Source organism: Melanotaenia boesemani, chromosome 8 (assembly GCF_017639745.1).
Source record: "Melanotaenia boesemani isolate fMelBoe1 chromosome 8, fMelBoe1.pri, whole genome shotgun sequence".
NCBI classification, from domain to species: Eukaryota; Metazoa; Chordata; class Actinopteri; order Atheriniformes; family Melanotaeniidae; genus Melanotaenia; species Melanotaenia boesemani.
In genome coordinates this window covers 17,568,533-17,587,544 of record NC_055689.1, presented here as the reverse complement: position 1 = coordinate 17,587,544, position 19,012 = coordinate 17,568,533, and the positions used below count along the sequence as shown (strand labels likewise).

General features: G+C 38.7%; 1 protein-coding gene across 5 annotated transcripts in view; it reads left to right on the top strand.

Moving 5' to 3' along the window:
- The window catches only part of tnr (tenascin R (restrictin, janusin)), a 174,927-nt gene that overhangs the window by 115,056 nt on the left and 40,859 nt on the right, over positions 1-19,012 (top strand). For 3 of the 5 annotated variants that reach the window (XM_041993317.1, XM_041993319.1, XM_041993316.1), the window contains 9 exons: positions 44-159; positions 5,625-5,775; positions 12,536-12,714; positions 12,981-13,071; positions 13,668-13,768; positions 14,873-14,975; positions 15,714-15,803; positions 18,063-18,196; positions 18,300-18,429. In XM_041993317.1, the coding sequence (XP_041849251.1) occupies positions 44-159; positions 5,625-5,775; positions 12,536-12,714; positions 12,981-13,071; positions 13,668-13,768; positions 14,873-14,975; positions 15,714-15,803; positions 18,063-18,196; positions 18,300-18,429 (1,095 nt within the window). The remainder of the gene's footprint in view (positions 1-43; positions 160-5,624; positions 5,776-12,535; positions 12,715-12,980; positions 13,072-13,667; positions 13,769-14,872; positions 14,976-15,713; positions 15,804-18,062; positions 18,197-18,299; positions 18,430-19,012) is intronic. The other 2 variants (XM_041993320.1, XM_041993318.1) reach the window with 1 other exon arrangement.

Genomic DNA, 19,012 nt, shown 5'->3' with positions numbered 1-19,012 from the left:
AGGTAACTGAAGAACAATAATACTTGTCTGACTTTGTCTCCAGATCTCTCCAATCCAGATGGTTTAGTTTTCAAATCCATCACAGAGACGTCGGTGGAGGTCCAGTGGAAACCCTTCTACTATTCCTTTGATGGATGGGAGATAAGCTTCATCCCCAAGGTAGAGCAGAGGCTGTGTGAACAGTCATGGATGTTGTGCAAGTGGTTTATATATCACTACACATTGGTGGCAAGCACACATGCAAGTGCACCATAAAAATGAGGATATTTTCCAAGGCTAACCTTTGTTGTATATATCATGTTTCAACACACATATTTAAACGTGGTTATTTATAAACGATAAGCTAATACTCGAATCTAGAAGATTTGGAAGAAGATATTGACTATCTGTCTTGTTTTTGGTAAAAAATGCTTTCACATGGCAGAGTACAAGCCAACAATGAAATCATTTTTTTGTAAATAAATGAGTTGCAAATCAGCTTTAGGCTTCAACGCTGATGTCATTAATACTAATGAATGAGGTTTCACAGACTTTAATAAAGGCTTCAAGCAAATTTTGAATTATTCTATTGTATAATAAACAAATATAATATAATGTATAATAAGAAATCAAGTGCTAATAGAAAGAAATTGTTAAATCCTGCAAACATTCTTAACTTTCAAAACTATGAACATAGAAATGGCATTTTAATGCATTTATTCACAATTATTTAAAATTATTTAGTTGGCATTCACTTCCATGTTATGCAAATCTTATAAATCAGCATTGTATTCACAATAGAACATAAACAAATCAAATGTTGAAAGTACAAAATTTTACTATTTCATAAAATGCATCAGCTTAGTACAAATGTGATGGCAGCAGTACACCTCAAAAAAGTTGATAAAGAAACTGCTAAAGGAACATCTTGCCACTAGCTAGACTAATTGGCAACAGTATCAAGACTGGGTCTGAGTCTCAGATGTATGATAGGCAGAGCTTCTGGAAAAAAAAATCATAATGATGTTACCAAATATAAATGTTTAAAGACTTTAAATATTCAGTCATCTACAGCACATGATTTCATCAAAATCTCCACATGATCTTCGACCCCTCAGGCAGCACTGCTGTAAAACTAAGCTTGATTCTGCCATGGAAATCCCTGCACGTGCTCAGGAACAGTTCCAGAAAATCACTGTCTGTGATCACAGTTCACTGTACCAGCCACAAATACGGGTTAAAGAGGAAGCGTGAACCTCATCTAGAATTACTGCCATCTTTTCTGGGTCACAGCTAGTTTGGAATGGACTCACACATAGTGGAAAACTGATCAGAGGAACTGAAGTTTAAAATTATTCCTGTAAATTCTGGATGCCACATTCTACAGACTGAAAAGAAAGAGCGGCCATCCAACTCATCGTACCCTGTTGAAAAACCTGCATATCTGATTATATGGTAGCATATTAAAGCCTCTGGAACTGGCATCTGGAAATACATCATCAGTGCTAAAGGTCTTATAATGATTATGATAATGATGATTTTTATTTTAAAACTGATCTGAAATCTGGATGCTGATCTCTGGTGTTTAACTTTTCTATAGAAACAGGAAGAATGCTAACTAAATAGATTTAGGTTTTCTTCAGGGGGGGGACGGGGTGTTTACACAATTTAAAGCCTGTACCAAATTAAACAACTGGATCATCTTAAGCTTATTGGATTTAAGATGGATGAGCCATTAAACACCTTTCCCCTTTCCTTTACAAAATCATATCAGGGCTGGGTTCAAAGCCAAAAATCAAAAGCCTCTCTCTTTCTAATGCCTGCTGTAAACTCAGGTACTCTCCGAACTCTAATCTCATCCCCTCTCACTGTAATTGGTTTTCTCCTTTAAGGCGTTCTCAGGAGAGATATCCTTCGGTCCGGCCAGGCTCTAAGCCCCAAATCTGATGTTGAGATGCTTTTTTTGTATTTATTTTTAAGCCTTTATAAGGATAGGAAGTTTGTGAATGAAAACATAACCGACTTGCTTAATTCTATTTTTATTGCTTTTATCCTTCTCCTTTTCTTTCTCTCTACATGCTTGCCGATACCTTGCCACCTTATTCTTCTCCTTCTTCTTCTATTTTTTACTATCCATCTAACCTTTCCTCCTAATCCCTTCATTATAGTTTCCATTTACCTCTTGGTCGAAATCTGTAACAATCCCCTCACTGACTGTCCTAACCCCCGACCCCACAGTACACATAACTTTTCTTTTACTGTACATGTTCTGTCCTCAGTCTTTCACTTTCTTTCTCTCAGCCACATGGGAAATCATATTAAGGCTTGGCAATCCCGCCCCCCCATGAATTTGATCCTGCAGAGGGGATTGTGAATTTTTACAATCGCGTAGTGGAAGTAGGCATAAAAGCTTAGGATCTGCGTAAACAAACATTAAACTCACAAAACAAAAAAAAAAAAAAAAAAAAGGAAACAGAGTTGAAAGAGGGAGGGTGTATCATTAGAAACTGTCACAGTTTATATTAATCATTATAGTAAAATATTATACCACCCTTGTTTTTTGTTGCACACTGTCTTATCTTAAAGCATTTTTCCTCCTGTGTTATTCTAAGCACTGGGCTTATAAATACAATTCAATTTATTTAAATAGCACTTTAAAAACAGCCGGTTGGCCAAAGTGCTGAACAATTAAATAACAAATCATTTACAAAACATATATATTATAAAATTATTATTAAATTATAAAATTTAATACAGTGAAACCTTAAAATGAATACCTGTATGGGTGCTGGCCTGTCAGCTATTAATTAAATAAATCTGGCTATGAATTAACATTGTCGGACATGCCGCTCTGTTTGTTGCTGAAAGACGCAGGAGTACGTAGCCTAATCACTACTCTGTGATCCTTTATGTGCCGATAATACTCTCTGGGAGGTCTGCCGGATGGGCAGCTGCAACTCTTTAAGTGCCAGAGTTTTTTAAGTTTTTTTAGACATGCTGCAAATAAGAAAAAAAAATGTTGAACATCAACCAGAGTTTATGATGGCAGCAAAATTACTAATCTAATTTCATAATGTGGCATCACAGTTTGGCAGCCATATTGGCTCTGGAGTGTTGTCTGGGTTGTTGACAAGTTGTCCGTGACAGACTGCCAAGGTATGCGGCCGGCCACGAGTTTGCTGATGGCCTTTTCACGTGTCTGTCATCTAGTGGTGGGAAGTGGTATTAATGCATTAATTAAATAAGTGGGTCAGTTGGGCTTTCACTGAAATGTAGTAGACATTGTGGGTGCCGGTGGATACCTTGACAATTTCAGAGCAATAGACTCATGCTGCCTCTGACTTGGGCTGCTGTCTGTCAACTTCCACATCGTGTCCACTGACGGGCAATATTCTACATCTTTGGTGTCATCAGATGAACAACCAGAGACGAAGTGAGCACTGCATACCTGGTTCTAGGGCATTGCCTTTCAGATTGTACAGCCGCACAAATTCAGACTGCTTGCTGGTGTTTCTTCACAGGTAAAAGGTGAAAACTTATTTCCTGACTGTGTGCCTTCTCGCCTCGACAATTTCAACAGTCAAATACAAAACAATTACCTCTTTATCTCTAATATTTTCTTCATTTTGTTCAAAGTTGATGTATGGAAAAGTGATGTTAAATCAGGCCTTTGGCTAAAGTTCTTCTGGTTGATCCTGAATTCATAACCAGCTGAAAAACAGTATTTCTTTCTATGAAAATTCATAATCATCAACAAACTTTCTCATAAAGTGGGAAGATAACCCCTTGCATTTCATGTGCATATGAATATTTATTAATCTTATAAGTGAACTTCAACATAGTGGCTTTTCAGAAGGTTTTGTTCATTTAAGACAGTGGAGGTGGATGGATATTTTTTAACTGTTGAACTAACAGCAATAAAAATTAATATTGAAAACTGAAGGAATTCAGAATCTGCAGTCCTCTAACACGGAAAGTCAAAAGTCACTGGGCTTTTACTCTTAATATCTTGTTACTGATTATAATTTACTGTAGCTGGTAACTTTTCTCTGCCAACAAAAATGGTTTAATTTATAACTTAATTGGATTGACTAATACACATTAAAGTAGAATATCTTAGAGAGAAAGTAGGAGTCTGAAATCAGTATAGAGCCATTTCTAAATAACACCAGGTCATAAGACCATCTATTAAAACAAACATGTATAATTGGAAAGTTTAGCCACTCTGCCAGCATCATGTAATCTGCTATGCAAAGGGCAGGAACAACCCAAGGCATAGGTCTGCCATGTACTGGAAGCTGCTGAAACACCAACCTCACTGTCTACAGCTGAGACAAGTTTTACACTGCTATGAACTGAGTCTGTTATCCAAGAAATAACCTGCAAAGGTGATACCTTCTGCCTCCTGAACACTTCCCTGGGGAGGTTTTCTGGGCACATCCCATCAGATGTAGACCCCGGGGAAGGCTCAGGAGACCCTGGGGGAATATAACTCTTGATTGGCTTGAGAACACCTTGGGATTTCCCTGGGGAAGGTTAGGAAGTGGCCCATGGAGAGGGAATTCTAGGTATTTCTGCTTAGACTACTGTCCTTGCAACCCTACCCTGGATACCTCAATTTTGACTTGTTTGCAGCTAACAACATGGAAAAATAAACATCCTGGAGGAAGTTTTTTTGTCTGGATAAAAGCTATCCGGATTTTGTAATTCATTTTTTCCGACTTACTTTTATCCTGGTTGTTTAAAGCAAAATAGGATTGGATCACCCTGATCCAATCCTATTTTGAAATCCAGATTTCCAGAATGTAGATCAATGTGCACTGCCGGCCATGTGAAGAACAACATGTAATGTTTCAGCTTTAAAATATTTTAACAATAAAAGTTGGTCCCATCCTCTATCACTCCAAGAAGGAACACAAGTAATTTCCATGTGAATTCTAAAGGGATGTATTGTTACAATATGTGATTAATTTAGGGTATTTTTGAATGCAAATTGGAACATCTGAAATTCATCAACAGCTTATACTCACCAAATTGTTTGAGCAGCTGGCACATGTTTAATAAAAACATTTTTTTTGTACTATTGGAATGGAATTTAGAGCATTTTCTATGAAAACTTGATAAATTAGGTCCCAAGTGAATAAATGCATCTCTAATTTAAGATTTTTTACAGGTACAGTAGAAAGCAGATGTATGTTCTGCTTTCATATGAGCCTTTAGTGCATCTGGGTTGGGTTCTCAGACCAGCAGTAGGTAAAACATCTGTCAGCGAAAAGTGTATTTGCAACACCGGCTCTTTGAGAACAGCTGGGTATAGATGGGATTCTGCATGGATGATTGACAGGCCTTTTGGAAGCATACATATTGCTGCTTCGGCAGAACATGGCCTTAGAAATATCACTTTTGTGCATTCATTTTTGCAAAGTAATATGGTTTGGGAATTTAATGTGCTAAACTATTCAAAAGTTCCAAGTCAAAATTCCCTTTAGTCCCTGCTCTTTCATGTATGGATGCTCGTCTGTCAGAATTATCTAATATATTTTATGTTGCAGTTACTGACATCTACTCAAGAATTGCCAAACATGTAAATAACGTATGATTTTTTTTTGTAATTGTCTCATTTCTTTCTCTTTTTTTTCCCAAAGGACAATGATGGGGGGATGACTACACAGCTGCCCAGCACTATCACTTCATTTGTGCAAACTGGTTTGAGGCCAGGGGAGGAGTATACAGTTAACCTGGTAGCTCTCCGAGACCAGGGCAGAAGCCAACCTGTCACTGCTACTTTCACAACATGTACGTATGCATAATTGAGAACTGGATATTAATAACAAGAACATTTTCTAGTTAGTCTGTTTATCACGTTGATGCTTGCAGGGAGGCTAGTGACTGTGTTTAATTTGGGCAGAAACTGGGAACATGTTGGACAGAAAGGTCAAATCATTAGGCTTATAAGGACAAACAGGCATCCAAAACCTTACAAGCACTTCTCTGATCTCTCAAACCTGCCACTGTGTTGCCAGTAGGAAGAAATGGACACATGGAGAAGTCCCAGTCTGCTATGAACTTAAAAACTAGAATATATGTGTCTTCTTGTCAATTTTTACAAAGAAATTAAGGACATTTATAAATCCTATAATCCAGTATTATAATATTTATGTTTACATAGTTTGAAATCAAAGGCATTCACAATATATGTAATTTCAAAACTGTCTTCTCTTTACTGAACCTGGGCAGATTTTCTCAGTGAGGTGCCCTTCGTGATTGCTAATTTGTAGGAGTGTGCCATCTTAGGTACCTTGGGAGTCGATTTGAATTACGATTCAGGGTGCTTCGATTCGATTATTAAACAATGATCACAGTTTTCAATGCATCTTTTGTTCCCCAATCAGGATTTTTTTTTCCTTATGCCATGGTTACCGCATACTCTTAAATCCCTTCGTTAGCCATTAACTCAAGTAACCAAACAAACATATCCCCACTCTCTATTATTTATGTCAAACCATAAATAAATCAAACATATTTTTCTATGCAATCTACAGGAAAATGTGTTAGCAATAGTTAGGAGCAACAACAGGTGTTCTGTCAGTTTGGCATGCGTTGTCTGAATAGCTACCCGTGGTCAATGCACATGCGTAGCACAGAAAACTGCAAATGATCCCTAAATTCAGCACCACTGACAGCTTCGAAATTGTTAGTTTAGCGTAATATATTCCAAAGTAATTGCACTTTACTCAAGTGCATCTCTTGTATGACACAACTTAAGGGGAAATCCACCTAAAAACTGTAATGATAATACAGTTTTTTTTTCCATTAATGTTTTTGCAAGTGAGATTGTAATACCGTTTTTCCAAACTCAAGAGATTGAACATGTAATGATTAACTTTGAAATAACTGTTGCTAAATACAATATTAAATATCATTGTAGCATCTCTATCATAAAGTAGTCTAAACCGACAGGCAAGACTATGGTATGCTATTCTGTCAACGTATGCCAAACCAATAGCTTCTTGTCCTTCTGTCCTCCGTGGGCTGGGAACACATGAGGTGCTGCCAAATGTTTGTAGTATTATTATATTTTATTTTGGCTTTAAACAACTTATGAAGTAAATGTTGTCCAGGCCTTGTCAGTTGTCATGTCCATAAAAACCAAAATGTTTCCAACTGCTAGCCTTCAAACTTCAGTAACAGTAGCTGAAAGGCTAGCTGCTGCCTTCTTGTATCTCTGTTGTTTACTGTTTGCCGCTCTGACACTTTATGGGGACGGATATGTCGGCCCCTTAATATATCTGGACAGTACACAAGACTTTTATGTTCAGGCCACACTTTGCAGCTGTGTTCCTGTAATTTAATTATTCATTCATTCATTCATTCATTATCTTGACCGCTTATTCCATTACGGGTCGTGGGTGAGCTGGAGCCTATCCCAGCATTTTAACAGGTGAGAGGCAGGGTACACCCTGGACAGGTCACCAGTCTGTCGCAGGGCCATTTAATTATTATGAAAATTATTTTTAGCATTTACGAATCATAATTGAATCTGCACTTTTCATAACAATTCAAATCGATTAAATAGTGAATTGGCCCACCCCTACTAATTTGGTATCCTTTTGTGCATCCAACCTCTACTCTGATCTCTCTCTAGCACGTAAAAGTAATTCTGAAGTTGACTCTTGTCTCTTGCTTTGTCCCTTTCTCTTTTTATTTTCTTTGTTTTACTTTGAAGAATTAGCCATGGTGCATGTTTAAAATGGCTATTGTGTTTGTAAACAGTTGCTGGCTTGTCACTCGGTGCCAAAAGCGAAATGTTGCTTCAAGTGACACAATATCCCAGAATGGTTTGTTACAGGGCAATGACGGTTCTAGGAATATACCTAATAAATGTCACTATTCAAAAACACATAAGTCAAAGTCAAAAGCACATATTTTTAAGGCTGTTTAAAAATTACATGAATACTGTGACTTTTCTGGAGAACATCCAGACGGTTAGGTCTTTTTTTTGTTTGTTTTTGTTTGTTTGTTTGTTTGTTTGTTTGTTTTTTTTGCAGTTGGTGCTCACACAAGTACATCACAGCAGGAGGCTGCAAAAGAGGAGATGTGGGGAAATGACTGTTTAGAGCATGCATGAGGCAGCATGTGGTGGAGAAATCACACTGTGGAAATTGTTTTGTTTTTTTTTTGTTTCTTTTCACAGCACCATATAAATAGCATATGCGGCTCTTCATTGTACTGATATGACTACTGCATACATCTATATGTATCTGCAATCGTAGAAACTAGGGAGAAAGCAAGATACATGTCAGCAGAAATGACAAAGTCACCAGCGCACACACATTCACATCTATTGCAACAACAGATACCCAGGAATCATTGCTGACACATTCATAAATTGTCTCACCCAATGATGTTGTGAAGATTTTACTTGGAGACTGTGTGGAAAATGTCCTTTTAAACTTGAATGAATCTTCAGGCTTTAAAAGAAGACATTTGTTTTCTCGACTGCTACTACTCTAGAACATCTGTAGAACATTTCAGGGCGCCAGTAAATGTGTGAAAGTACTTTCAGTATCCTTTTGCTTGTGATGATTGTAAAACAAGACATGATGGTGTGCTTCAACTCAAGGGGATCATACTCATCTGCCTCCCTGGTAAAGTCTATTCAGGGATCCTGTAGATATGAGGCCAGATCAGTCTCAATAAGAATGAACTCACGCCAGGTGTTTCACAAATGCACACGCTCTGGTTTGCATTCGTATTTCAGAATCGGAAATGCACACGCTGTGGTTTGCATTTGTATTTCAGAATCGGAAATGCACACAATCTGTTTCACAAATGCACACGCTGTGGTTCACAAATATAATTTTGAGGCACACTTGTAAGATTATACGAATTGCTGAACGTGCATTTACGAACTGCTTCTCATTTGTGAACATCTCTGCATTCGTGAGAGAATTCTCTGCGGTGGATTTTGAGACTCCCCTGACGCCGCAGTGTAACGAATCTCACCATTGGTTGACTAATCTGTCAATCAAATTTCCGAGTGTGATTGACAGATTCATCAGTCAATCAGGTGTGTTTGCATTCAGCCAATCATACTGCTACTTACATTTTCTCCACACTTTTAGACCTGTCGCAGAGCTATTTGAGCATGGTAGTTAAAGTCCAACTAGCGGGCAGACATGGAGGAGACGCAACAATCACAACCTGTAAGTAACACATTTATCTTACATTCCCTCGTTGTAGATCATGTAATGTTATCGAATTAACTGATTGACTGATGAATCTGTCAATCACACTCGGAAATTTGATTGACAGATTAGTCAACCAATGGTGAGATTCGTTACACTGCGGCGTCAGGGGAGTCTCAAAATCCACCGCAGAGAATTCTCTCACGAATGCAGAGATGTTCACAAATGAGAAGCAGTCCGTAAATGCACGTTCAGCAATTCGTATAATCTTACAAGTGTGCCTCAAAATTATATTTGTGAACCACAGCGTGTGCATTTGTGAAACAGATTGTGTGCATTTCCGATTCTGAAATACAAATGCAAACCACAGCGTGTGCATTTGTGAAACAGATTGTGTGCATTTCCGATTCTGAAATACGAATGCAAACCAGAGCGTGTGCATTTCCGATTCTGAAATACGAATGCAAACCAGAGCGTGTGCATTTGTGAAACACCTAGCGTGAGTTCATTCTTATTGAGACTGATCTGGCCTCATATGTAGAGGAGGGTTCATCGGAGAGTCAAACGTCAGATTGAGGAGAAGCCATGTGGTTTTCTTCACGGTCGTGGACCAGCTCTACACCAACTTAAAGTTCTTGGAGGGGGCATGGGAGTTCACCCAACCAGTCTATATGTACTTTGTGGACTTGGAGAAGGTGTTTGACGATGTCCCCAGGGGACTCCAGTGGGTGGTGCTCCTGGAGTATGGAGTATCGGACCTCCTTGTACAAGCTGTACAGTGCCTATTCGACTGGTACCAGAGCTTAGTCCGCTTTGCCATCAGTGTGTTGGATTTGTTTCCAGTGAGAGTTGGACTCTGCCAAGGCTGTCTTTTGTCACTGATTATGGTCATAACTTCAATGGACAGAATTTCTAGGCACAGTTCAGGTGTTGAGGAGATATGGTTTGGTGGCCACAGGACTGCATCTCTGCTTTTTGCAGATGATGTGGTTCTGTTGGCCATGATCTCCAGCTTTTGCTGGAGCAATTCACAGTCGAGTGTAAAGTGGTTGAGATGAGAATCAGCATGTCTAAATCAGAGACCATAGTCCTCAGTTGGAAAAAGTTGGAACATCCTCTCCGGGCTGAAAATGAGGTCTTGCCCCAAGTGGAGGAGTTCAGCTATCTCAAGCTCTTGTTCACAAAGTGAGGTATCAGGCGCAGTGTGATGCGGCGTTTGCAATGATGTGGACTGCATCAATCTGTCGCGGTGAAGAAGGAGCTGAGCTGAAAGATGAAGCTCATGATTTACCGGTCGATCTACATTCCTACCCTCACCTATGGTCATAAGCTGTAGTTGGTAACCACAAGAACAACATCGCAAATACAAGCAGCCGAAATTTGTTTCTTCTGCAGGGTGGCCAGGCTTTCCATTAGAGATAGGGTGAGAAGCTCGGTCGTCCGGGAAGGGTTCAAAGTAGAGTCGTTGCTCTGAGAGGAGCCAGATGAGGTGGCTCAAGCATCTGTTTAGGATGCCACCTGGACACCTCCTTGGTGAGGTAAAGTTGACCAGGGTGAGGGAAGTCTGGGCTTCTCTTTTTAGCCCCCGTGACCTGACCTCAGAAAAGTGGCAAGAAAAAGATTGATAGATGCCCGAGACAGATCATAGACATTCTTATAAATTCACATTTGGTCCCAAGAATCATTGACAATCAACTTTATATTAATTAATTACTTTAGCTAACCATAACAAAACAAAAAATGAAGCTACTCTGAAGATATGCCATCCTCAGGGAAAAAAAAGACAATGAGTGTCACCTTGTCATGTTTGGTCTGCCACATTTATTCCCCATGTGTAAATGTTGCTAACGTACTGGCTCCTCTCCTCACCCAGTTGACACTACCTAGACAGCTGTAATAGATCCGATTCAGATCTCGTCCATAACAATTCCAACTCTGACGTCTGCAGTCAAAACACCATCAATATCCTGTCAAATTTGTGTTCGTTTTGTGGGTCGTAATTAAGTATCGATTAATAATTCATGGCACCCTCTCATTAATTTTTTACAGCAGCTCACTGCATGACATCTTATTGGATAAAGAAAGAGGAAAAGACAAATTTGAAGTTGCTAAATTATTTATAGAAAAGATTTATCTTTCCTTGGAGACGGAGGGAGCACCGTCGGGAGCCGAGAGGAAGACCAGAGGGAGAGCACAGCTGATGTGAGGCTGGTTCTCTGCAATCGTCTTTCTCAGGAAGTTTTCTAGGACAAGACCCAAGGGGCCAATTTCTAATGCATCAAGGATCAGGGTGGACTAGGAGTATGTCAAGTCTGAGTCCAAGACTTATTTAGATCTCAAAAACCCAAAAAAAGACCAATAAAAGCACACATCCTAAGTCAGTCTAGATATGTCTGCCATGAGTAGAACCTATATAAAGGAATAGGTAATAATAAGGCCATGTAAGCATGACATGGTGCTTTCAGTTAATAAACATGTTTGTTGTTGCTTGTAATGTCAGTATGTTCCCCAACATTCAATGTTTCACATTTTTATGAGCCTAATTTGAGTAACAATCTTTTAAAATTTGTGACAAGGTCTACATGAATGCCAGTTTAAAAATAGAATAGAATAGACTAGAACTGTATTGTCATTGCAACAAAATTACTAAATGCTGAGCTTCTTTTGATTGAACTTAAAAGATTTATCGATTTAATTAAAAACAGATTTCTCTAATAATCTTTTAAAGACAACAGATATAAGTGAAATTGACAGGCACTTAATATCAAGCACTAATTATCACATTTTCTAATTCCTCATTACCTTGACTGAAATATCTTCATATTGTTATTGACACACTTGCAATTATAAAGTGCTGTTAAATGCTCTGAGAATCCCTCCTCTGTAAAACATTTGCAATTCAATCATTACACTCAGTGCACTCAGCTTTTCACACCAAGTTAGTGTCATTTTCCAGCTATCAGCAATGAGCGACATCACTTCTAGCTCATGTTTTACACATTCTCCAGGTAAGGTTTATTGTATCAGCCTGTGTCAGATCTTATCATTTAAATTTGGATAGCAGTGCAACTTTTATGGATAACAATAATCATCAATCATCTTCAAGTTTTGGATTTTAATGTTCCTCTGAAGCATGACTGAAACAAATCAAAATCAGAGCCTCAGATTTACCTGAGATATATTTTGAAAAAATTTTAAGGTCAGACTAGTAATTATGACGTGATAATGGCAATAAGTACAAGTTGCATCCCACCTTGTCAGCAAAATTAGCTAAAATCGGGTTTTGTTCACACAGAGACCAGTGTTGTGACTCAGCTTTGTTCTTCGTAACAATGACAAAAGGACGACTGTTTTTCTTTGTTTTGCAGTGATTGATGGCCCCACTCAGCTGATTGTGCGAGATGTGTCAGACACTGTGGCATTTGTGGAGTGGACGCCACCGAAAGCAAAGATCGATCAGATTGTGTTGCGTTATGGCCTTGTGGGAGGAGAGGGGCCGAGAACAACCTTTCGTCTCCAGCCCTCACTTAGTCAGTACTCTCTTCAGGTGTGTGTATGTGTTTGTAGGACAGATTTTATCATGCTGTCTCATAATGGGACAATCTAAAGAAAAAGAACAACAGTTCACACAAGTTTTCCCCCCTCTTTTTTATCTTTTGTATTAAGTGTTTGTCTTTCCTTTTTATACTTGAATTCTCTAATCTCAGAGTCTGCCTGCTGTCTCAGACTGGAGATAAACAGAAAAGCAAAAGTGGAAACATTTCATGCAAAGAGACTAAACTAACTAATCTGTCTGTTTTGTTTTTTCCACAGGTTCTGCGTCCTGGCTCACGGTATGAGGTGTCTGTGAGCGGAGTTAGAAAGGGAAATGAGAGCGGATCTATTTCCACTGAATTTACTACCGGTGAGGTCTGACAGCAAGCAGATGTGGTGATAGTAGTTGAGTGTGATCTTGGGCTTGCCCATGAGAATAGAGCAGAAATGGAACATTGCCTAATGCATGCCACATTTTTTATCTACCCTGGATAAGGTTGTGAGCATCTGTGCTTTGCTAAAATTTGTGCAGAAGCGATTTTTCTTTTTCTTTTTATATTTTTGAATATTTGAGTGCAAACATTACCTCCAGCTACATCTGAAGTAAAATGTATGCATGTCTATATATAGACTAATCCAGGCAAACACTGGAAGTAGACCCTCTGCCAGGCTATACACACACATGCATTGAAATAATTTCTACAGAATATACGAGGTAATTAGGACTTGCCATCTCATTAATGGCGGTACCACAGGTAGGTGCAACACACAAAATGGCAGCTGGATTTGTTCATATATTTAATTAAGTTCTTTTGTGACATGTAGGAACTGTTAATCTCATGAAACGATTAAATATAATAAATCTTAACCTTCAGTTATATCTGTATGTGAAATGATGTTTAAACTGATGATTTTTGCTTGTTCACAATCCCTGAGAATTGGTCTTTGTGTCCCCAACATTGTCAGCTTTATCGTTCTTCTCAGAGATCGATGCCCCCAAGAACTTGCGGCTTGTGTCCAAGACCTCCACCACCCTCGAGCTTGAATGGGATAACAGTGAGGCTGAGGTAAAGAGACATGGATCAGATTTAATCTATTCATATTGATTTCCTTTCAGTCCCTTTGAGTGACTGTTTTGAGAAGCATGCATCTCAGGACACCAAGTTTTAGTTATCTGGACGTAGGTTTTGTATTAGTTTTTGTTTATAAAATCATTTGTATTCTGATACAATAAAGCACATGTTGCATCTTTATGGTTTAGAAATTAACTTATACACAAATGTACCTTACGTCACTATTTCGTTTTTTATCAGACTTAATATTTCTAGAGTTTAGATGCAAATACATTTGTTTTGTTTTTTTATTGGCTGAAGAAAACATTTAAGTTTCTTTAAGTATAATAGACAGGTGTAAAGTCTTTTTGAAATATGTTTTTAGGTCTCTACGGGTGGGTGTCCACCTTATAATTATATGTGCTATGAAGAAGAATCAACTAGTCTGCTCTCCTAATCCTCTAACATTATAATCTGCAGTGAAGTAGCTTTATTTATTTATTCCTTTTTCTATGTGCCCTGTCATAACTCAGGTATTCTGCCTTTTGACTGCTGAGTAAATGCAAACGACATAAATAAAACAAACACCTCACTGGGTTCATGTTTCACTCAATAGTTCCAGGGATCTCTACCACAAATATGTTTATCCTTCTGAACATGAGCTAAATATCAGGCTGTTTTGAGTTTTATAAAAAAAAGTTGATCCAAGTTTTATAATTCAAGCTTGTTATCTCTTGATCCTGACTTCTAAGCATTTTATAAGATATAATATTTCTCTTTAATTTGCACAGTCTCAACATACATCTAGAAAAGACATCATGTCTGCTCATTTTCTCTTTAAAAATTGAACAAGGCTCTAGGTTAAAGGTCTCCACCTGCACTCAATTTCCACCAGAACCTGAGAATTCCTAATTTCAATTCATTTGGGTTGTACTTGTACACATGTGAGACCAGGTTGGGTGATGATGGAGAACTGTGTGTGTTTGAATCTGATGCTAAGAGGTCCTAACAAAACTTTAGTATGTAAAAAAACTCAGACTGAGAAAATGTTTTGTGTTTCCTTTAAGCATTAGGTTAGTTTTTCTGTTGTAAATCTTTTATCCTCATGTTTAAATGCAGGTGGAGGGCTACCAGGTGGTGTACAGCACTTTAGCAGGAGATCAGTACGATAAAGTCATTGTACCACGCAACGAGGGTGGCACCACTAAGACTACACTCACAGGTAGGAGTAGTAATGTGTTTTTCTTCATTTTTTTTCTTGAATTATTTATCATAAACATCTGTAGAAGTCTTCAACTCAGCATGCTGTTTTTCCTAATGCCTTCAGTGTTATCACAGAGCATCTAATGTGTTTTGAAGAAGTTGGGAAGCGCCTGTGTTTTACATGGCAGAATTATCTGCACTGCTAACACTTGGTTGACGGGCTACTGATTGTATCTGTAGAAATGCTTGTTGTCCTGGGGGTGTATTGAAAGGCTGTCAGAGAGATGGGTCAGAGGGAATGTTTTTTCTGAAAGGCTCTAAGACTGCAAAGGGCATGGCCGGCATGAGAATAGAAGCAAAAGGTCCTTGTGTTATTCTGTGTCTACTGCAATCGATGCTCTCTCCACTCTCATTTCTTTTCTGTGTCTTTCCCTTCTAATAATATGTCATCCACCCCCTTATTTTTCATCGCTCATGTCTTCATTTTTATTTCTGCAGCTCAGGCAACTGAAACATTTTCATTTGATTTGAAATTTATCCATTATGCACTTGACAAAAAAGAAAAACAAATAAAAATAAATAAAGTAGATTTCTTCAGAAATCATACTATTCATGTAAATCTCATCGCTGCTGTGAGCTAATTGTGCTGTTATGAAAAACACCATCTAATTGACATGCACTTTGTGTGAGGAGGTGAAACAGTCCGCTCTGCTGTTGTACGGGCTGTAAATTTAAACTTTCTGTCTTTGTCCATCAGATCTGCTGCCAGGCACAGAATACGGCATTGGCATTTCTGCTATGAAAGGAAGCAACCAGAGTACACCAGCAACAATGAACGCTAGGACAGGTAAGCAAATTAATTTTTATGCTCTGTTTTAAGAAACCAGAAATTGACTTTTGTAAACACAGCAGGACAAACCGAGGGAATCACAGAAAGCCTGGTACACAAATCAGTTTGTCGGGCTATTTATTGTACATTCTCAGTTGGTGCTGTGGGTCAGTGATCCTGTTCTAACCATTAAAAGTCATTTTAGAAAAGTGAGTAAATCAGGTTTTGGCAAGACTTGTGTTATTTTTAATGGAGGTCTGTGACTGTTTTATGTTATCAGCTTTGGTCAAAGTTCCTATTTCAACATGTTAGAGCTGTAATCATGCATGTCATTCTGCTAATGGCCCCCTCTTAACTCTGTACTTGATAGACTATTAAATTTTGTATTGTGTTTTGAGTTGTTTAGCTGAAAAAAAATTACTCCATTTAGCCTTTGCATGTTTGAAATGTCATTGTGTGGAGGTGGGCTGCTAATGTTTCCCATCATGTTCTGTCAGTCAGAACTTTTCTGCATTGTAGTTAATTCAGTGGCTCAAAGTGGTACGTACATTGTCCTCATAAGTATTTTGTTCCACACCTCCACTCTGTACTTTTGTTTTGAACTTGAAATGCACCACATCCATCATAGCTTTCTAATATGCCTCTTTAGAGCTTTAAATAATACTGTGGTATTGTTTGAACTGTTATGTTGATACTTGTCCGTGTGTGTAAGATACACATAAACACACACCTAACACCAGTAGGTGGTAACAGAGTAGGACATGCTGTAAGGCATAAGGAGAGCCAAAAGAGAAGACTGGCTTGAGTGTTTCCAGATTTTCTTACTATAACAAAGGTGTTATAGAGCGGTCATCTTGTAACCGGTAACCCAAGGGTTGCTGGTTCGATCCTCGGCCGAGTCGAGTTCATGTCAAGGTCATGTCGAGGTGTCTTTGGGCAAGACACCGAACCCTTAATTGCTCCTGATGGGTTGTGGTTGAGTCCCTTGCATGGCAGCTTCCACCATTTGTGTGAGAATGTGTGTGTGAATGGGTGAATGTGACGTATAATGTAAAGGGCTATGGGTATCATTCCAGAGACAGTAAAGAGCTATATAAATACAGACCATTTATCATTTTAAAACGTTAAATCTAGTTTTTTTTTTGGGAGGTTAAATTTAAAATAAATAAAATAAAGTCAGTCCATCTTTCTTCACGTTCTCCTGATACTTTCCCTTCTTTCTTTCTCGATTGCTCCTGTCTATCTAGAACAGTGGTTGGAGTCCTGATAACACTTAGAGCTTTGAGAGTTATGTTTGTTGCTTTAATGCTTTGAATTTGGCTTTTATATACTATGTTTTTCCTTGTATCTGTGATCTTGCTGGCTTGACTGGATCATGTGACACTCTTATAGCACCTTGACAAAAAGGCACATCACCTGGAACTGCGATGTTTACTGGAATGTGCACTAGCACTAAATAGGGAAACTAGTTAGCTAGCAATAGGATAGCTAGTTAAACAGAAATGCAGTGTAAGCTAGAATGGTAGTCGGCCTTTGTGGAGTATTACTTTAGTTTCCAAATATGATTTCTTTCCCTTTAATTTTTCTTCTGAAGAAGCTGTAGAGTTGCAACTGTTTTTTCTTTTTTAATTGAATATCCATTTTATGTCCCACTGGTCTTACAAAAGCAGCTTATCTGCCAGTTTTGCTGCTCTGCTGGTTTGCTGTTCTTCACATGTGCACATACAAAGTGGACCTGGTTAAGGGAGGGGAGAGGTGTGTGTTTCTGGTGCTACTGTAGCAACGTAGTGTAACCTGACACACCCAGTAACATTGGTGCTGATCAGACACCTATCCGTCCTTTAGTCAAGCCAGCCATGCAGCTCCAGTTCTGAATTAGTGAGTGAGTGAACATGCCTGCAGGCAGGCATTCCTGAGAGAGCCTGTGGACGATGAGAAACAATCTCAGAGTGACTGGAGGAAAATGTGGCAGTTATGTTTATCAGTAAATGTACACCACAGGTTACTATTGTTTTGGCTAAACAGCGCTAGACTATAAAACTTGTAGGGCTGAAGCCCGGGCAGTCGGCTGCTGATGCCACTGCTGGTTGCATTTAAACATGAAAACTGTATTTAAAGCAGGATTAAGAAGAAGGTTGCACTCTTGATTTGCACACAGATACATCTGCCTATATAAACATGTGGAACATTTAAATTTTGGTTTGTGTTTTCAAAGTGTACTGACATTAATTATATTGGTGCATTTTGTGAAATCCCATTTTCCCTCTGATGCTGTAGGTCTGGATGTACCCATGGACCTAACTGTGACAGCATCTACAGACAACACCATCACTCTGGTGTGGGGTATCGTCCAGGGTCCAATCGACCATTACAAAGTCACCTACACATCATCTTCTGGCATCACTTCTGAGGTAATAGTTTATAACAGTTAGTATGATTACAATGATAAAGTGTATACTGTATGCACACCGATCTACAAGCGTGGTCTTATGTGTCTGGTCCTCCCTGTCTCAGCTAACAGTCCCCAAAGATGTAGCCACCACCACTCTGGCAGACCTTGAGCCTGGAACTGAGTACACCATCACTGTAGCAGCAAGAAGAGGAAGGCAGCAGAGCACTGCAGCAACCATAGACGCCTTCACGGGTAGCGATTTTACATTTTAAAAGGTTTTTGCATTTGTACAGCATGAAGATGAGCTGAGACAAACATCCCAAATTTGTGCTTAAAAAGTGAAAGAATGGGAAGGAAAAAGGAGTAGGAATAGATCAAACAATTTCATTTAACTGGCTCAATCATCAAGAAGAGATCACATACATTAATTCTCAAGTGTCTACATAGAAAAAGACATTAGAAGATCAACCTATTACTGCAGATGGCTAACGACAGCGGTGAATAATCAAGTTGATAGTGAATGTAAAGAACTAAAGTGTGGCAGTAGGTGAGTCACACTAAAATAAACAGTTGACCTTAAAAAGACTTTGAAGAAGCAATTAGCAGAGGTAAATTATTCAAGTCCACTAATGAGCTTGTTACAAGCATTTCTTAATTGCACTCCTGTTTCACATCTGAATGTATTTGTTTGTTTCCTCTGACTTGTGTTCAACACCACATTCTTTCTGTTGGGCTGTTAAACCGTCGGCTCACATTTATCTTCTGCCTCAGCCTGATGTCATTTCTTTCTTTTCAGTCAGAATTCAGCTCTTTTTTTTCCAGACTTGTGTCTTAT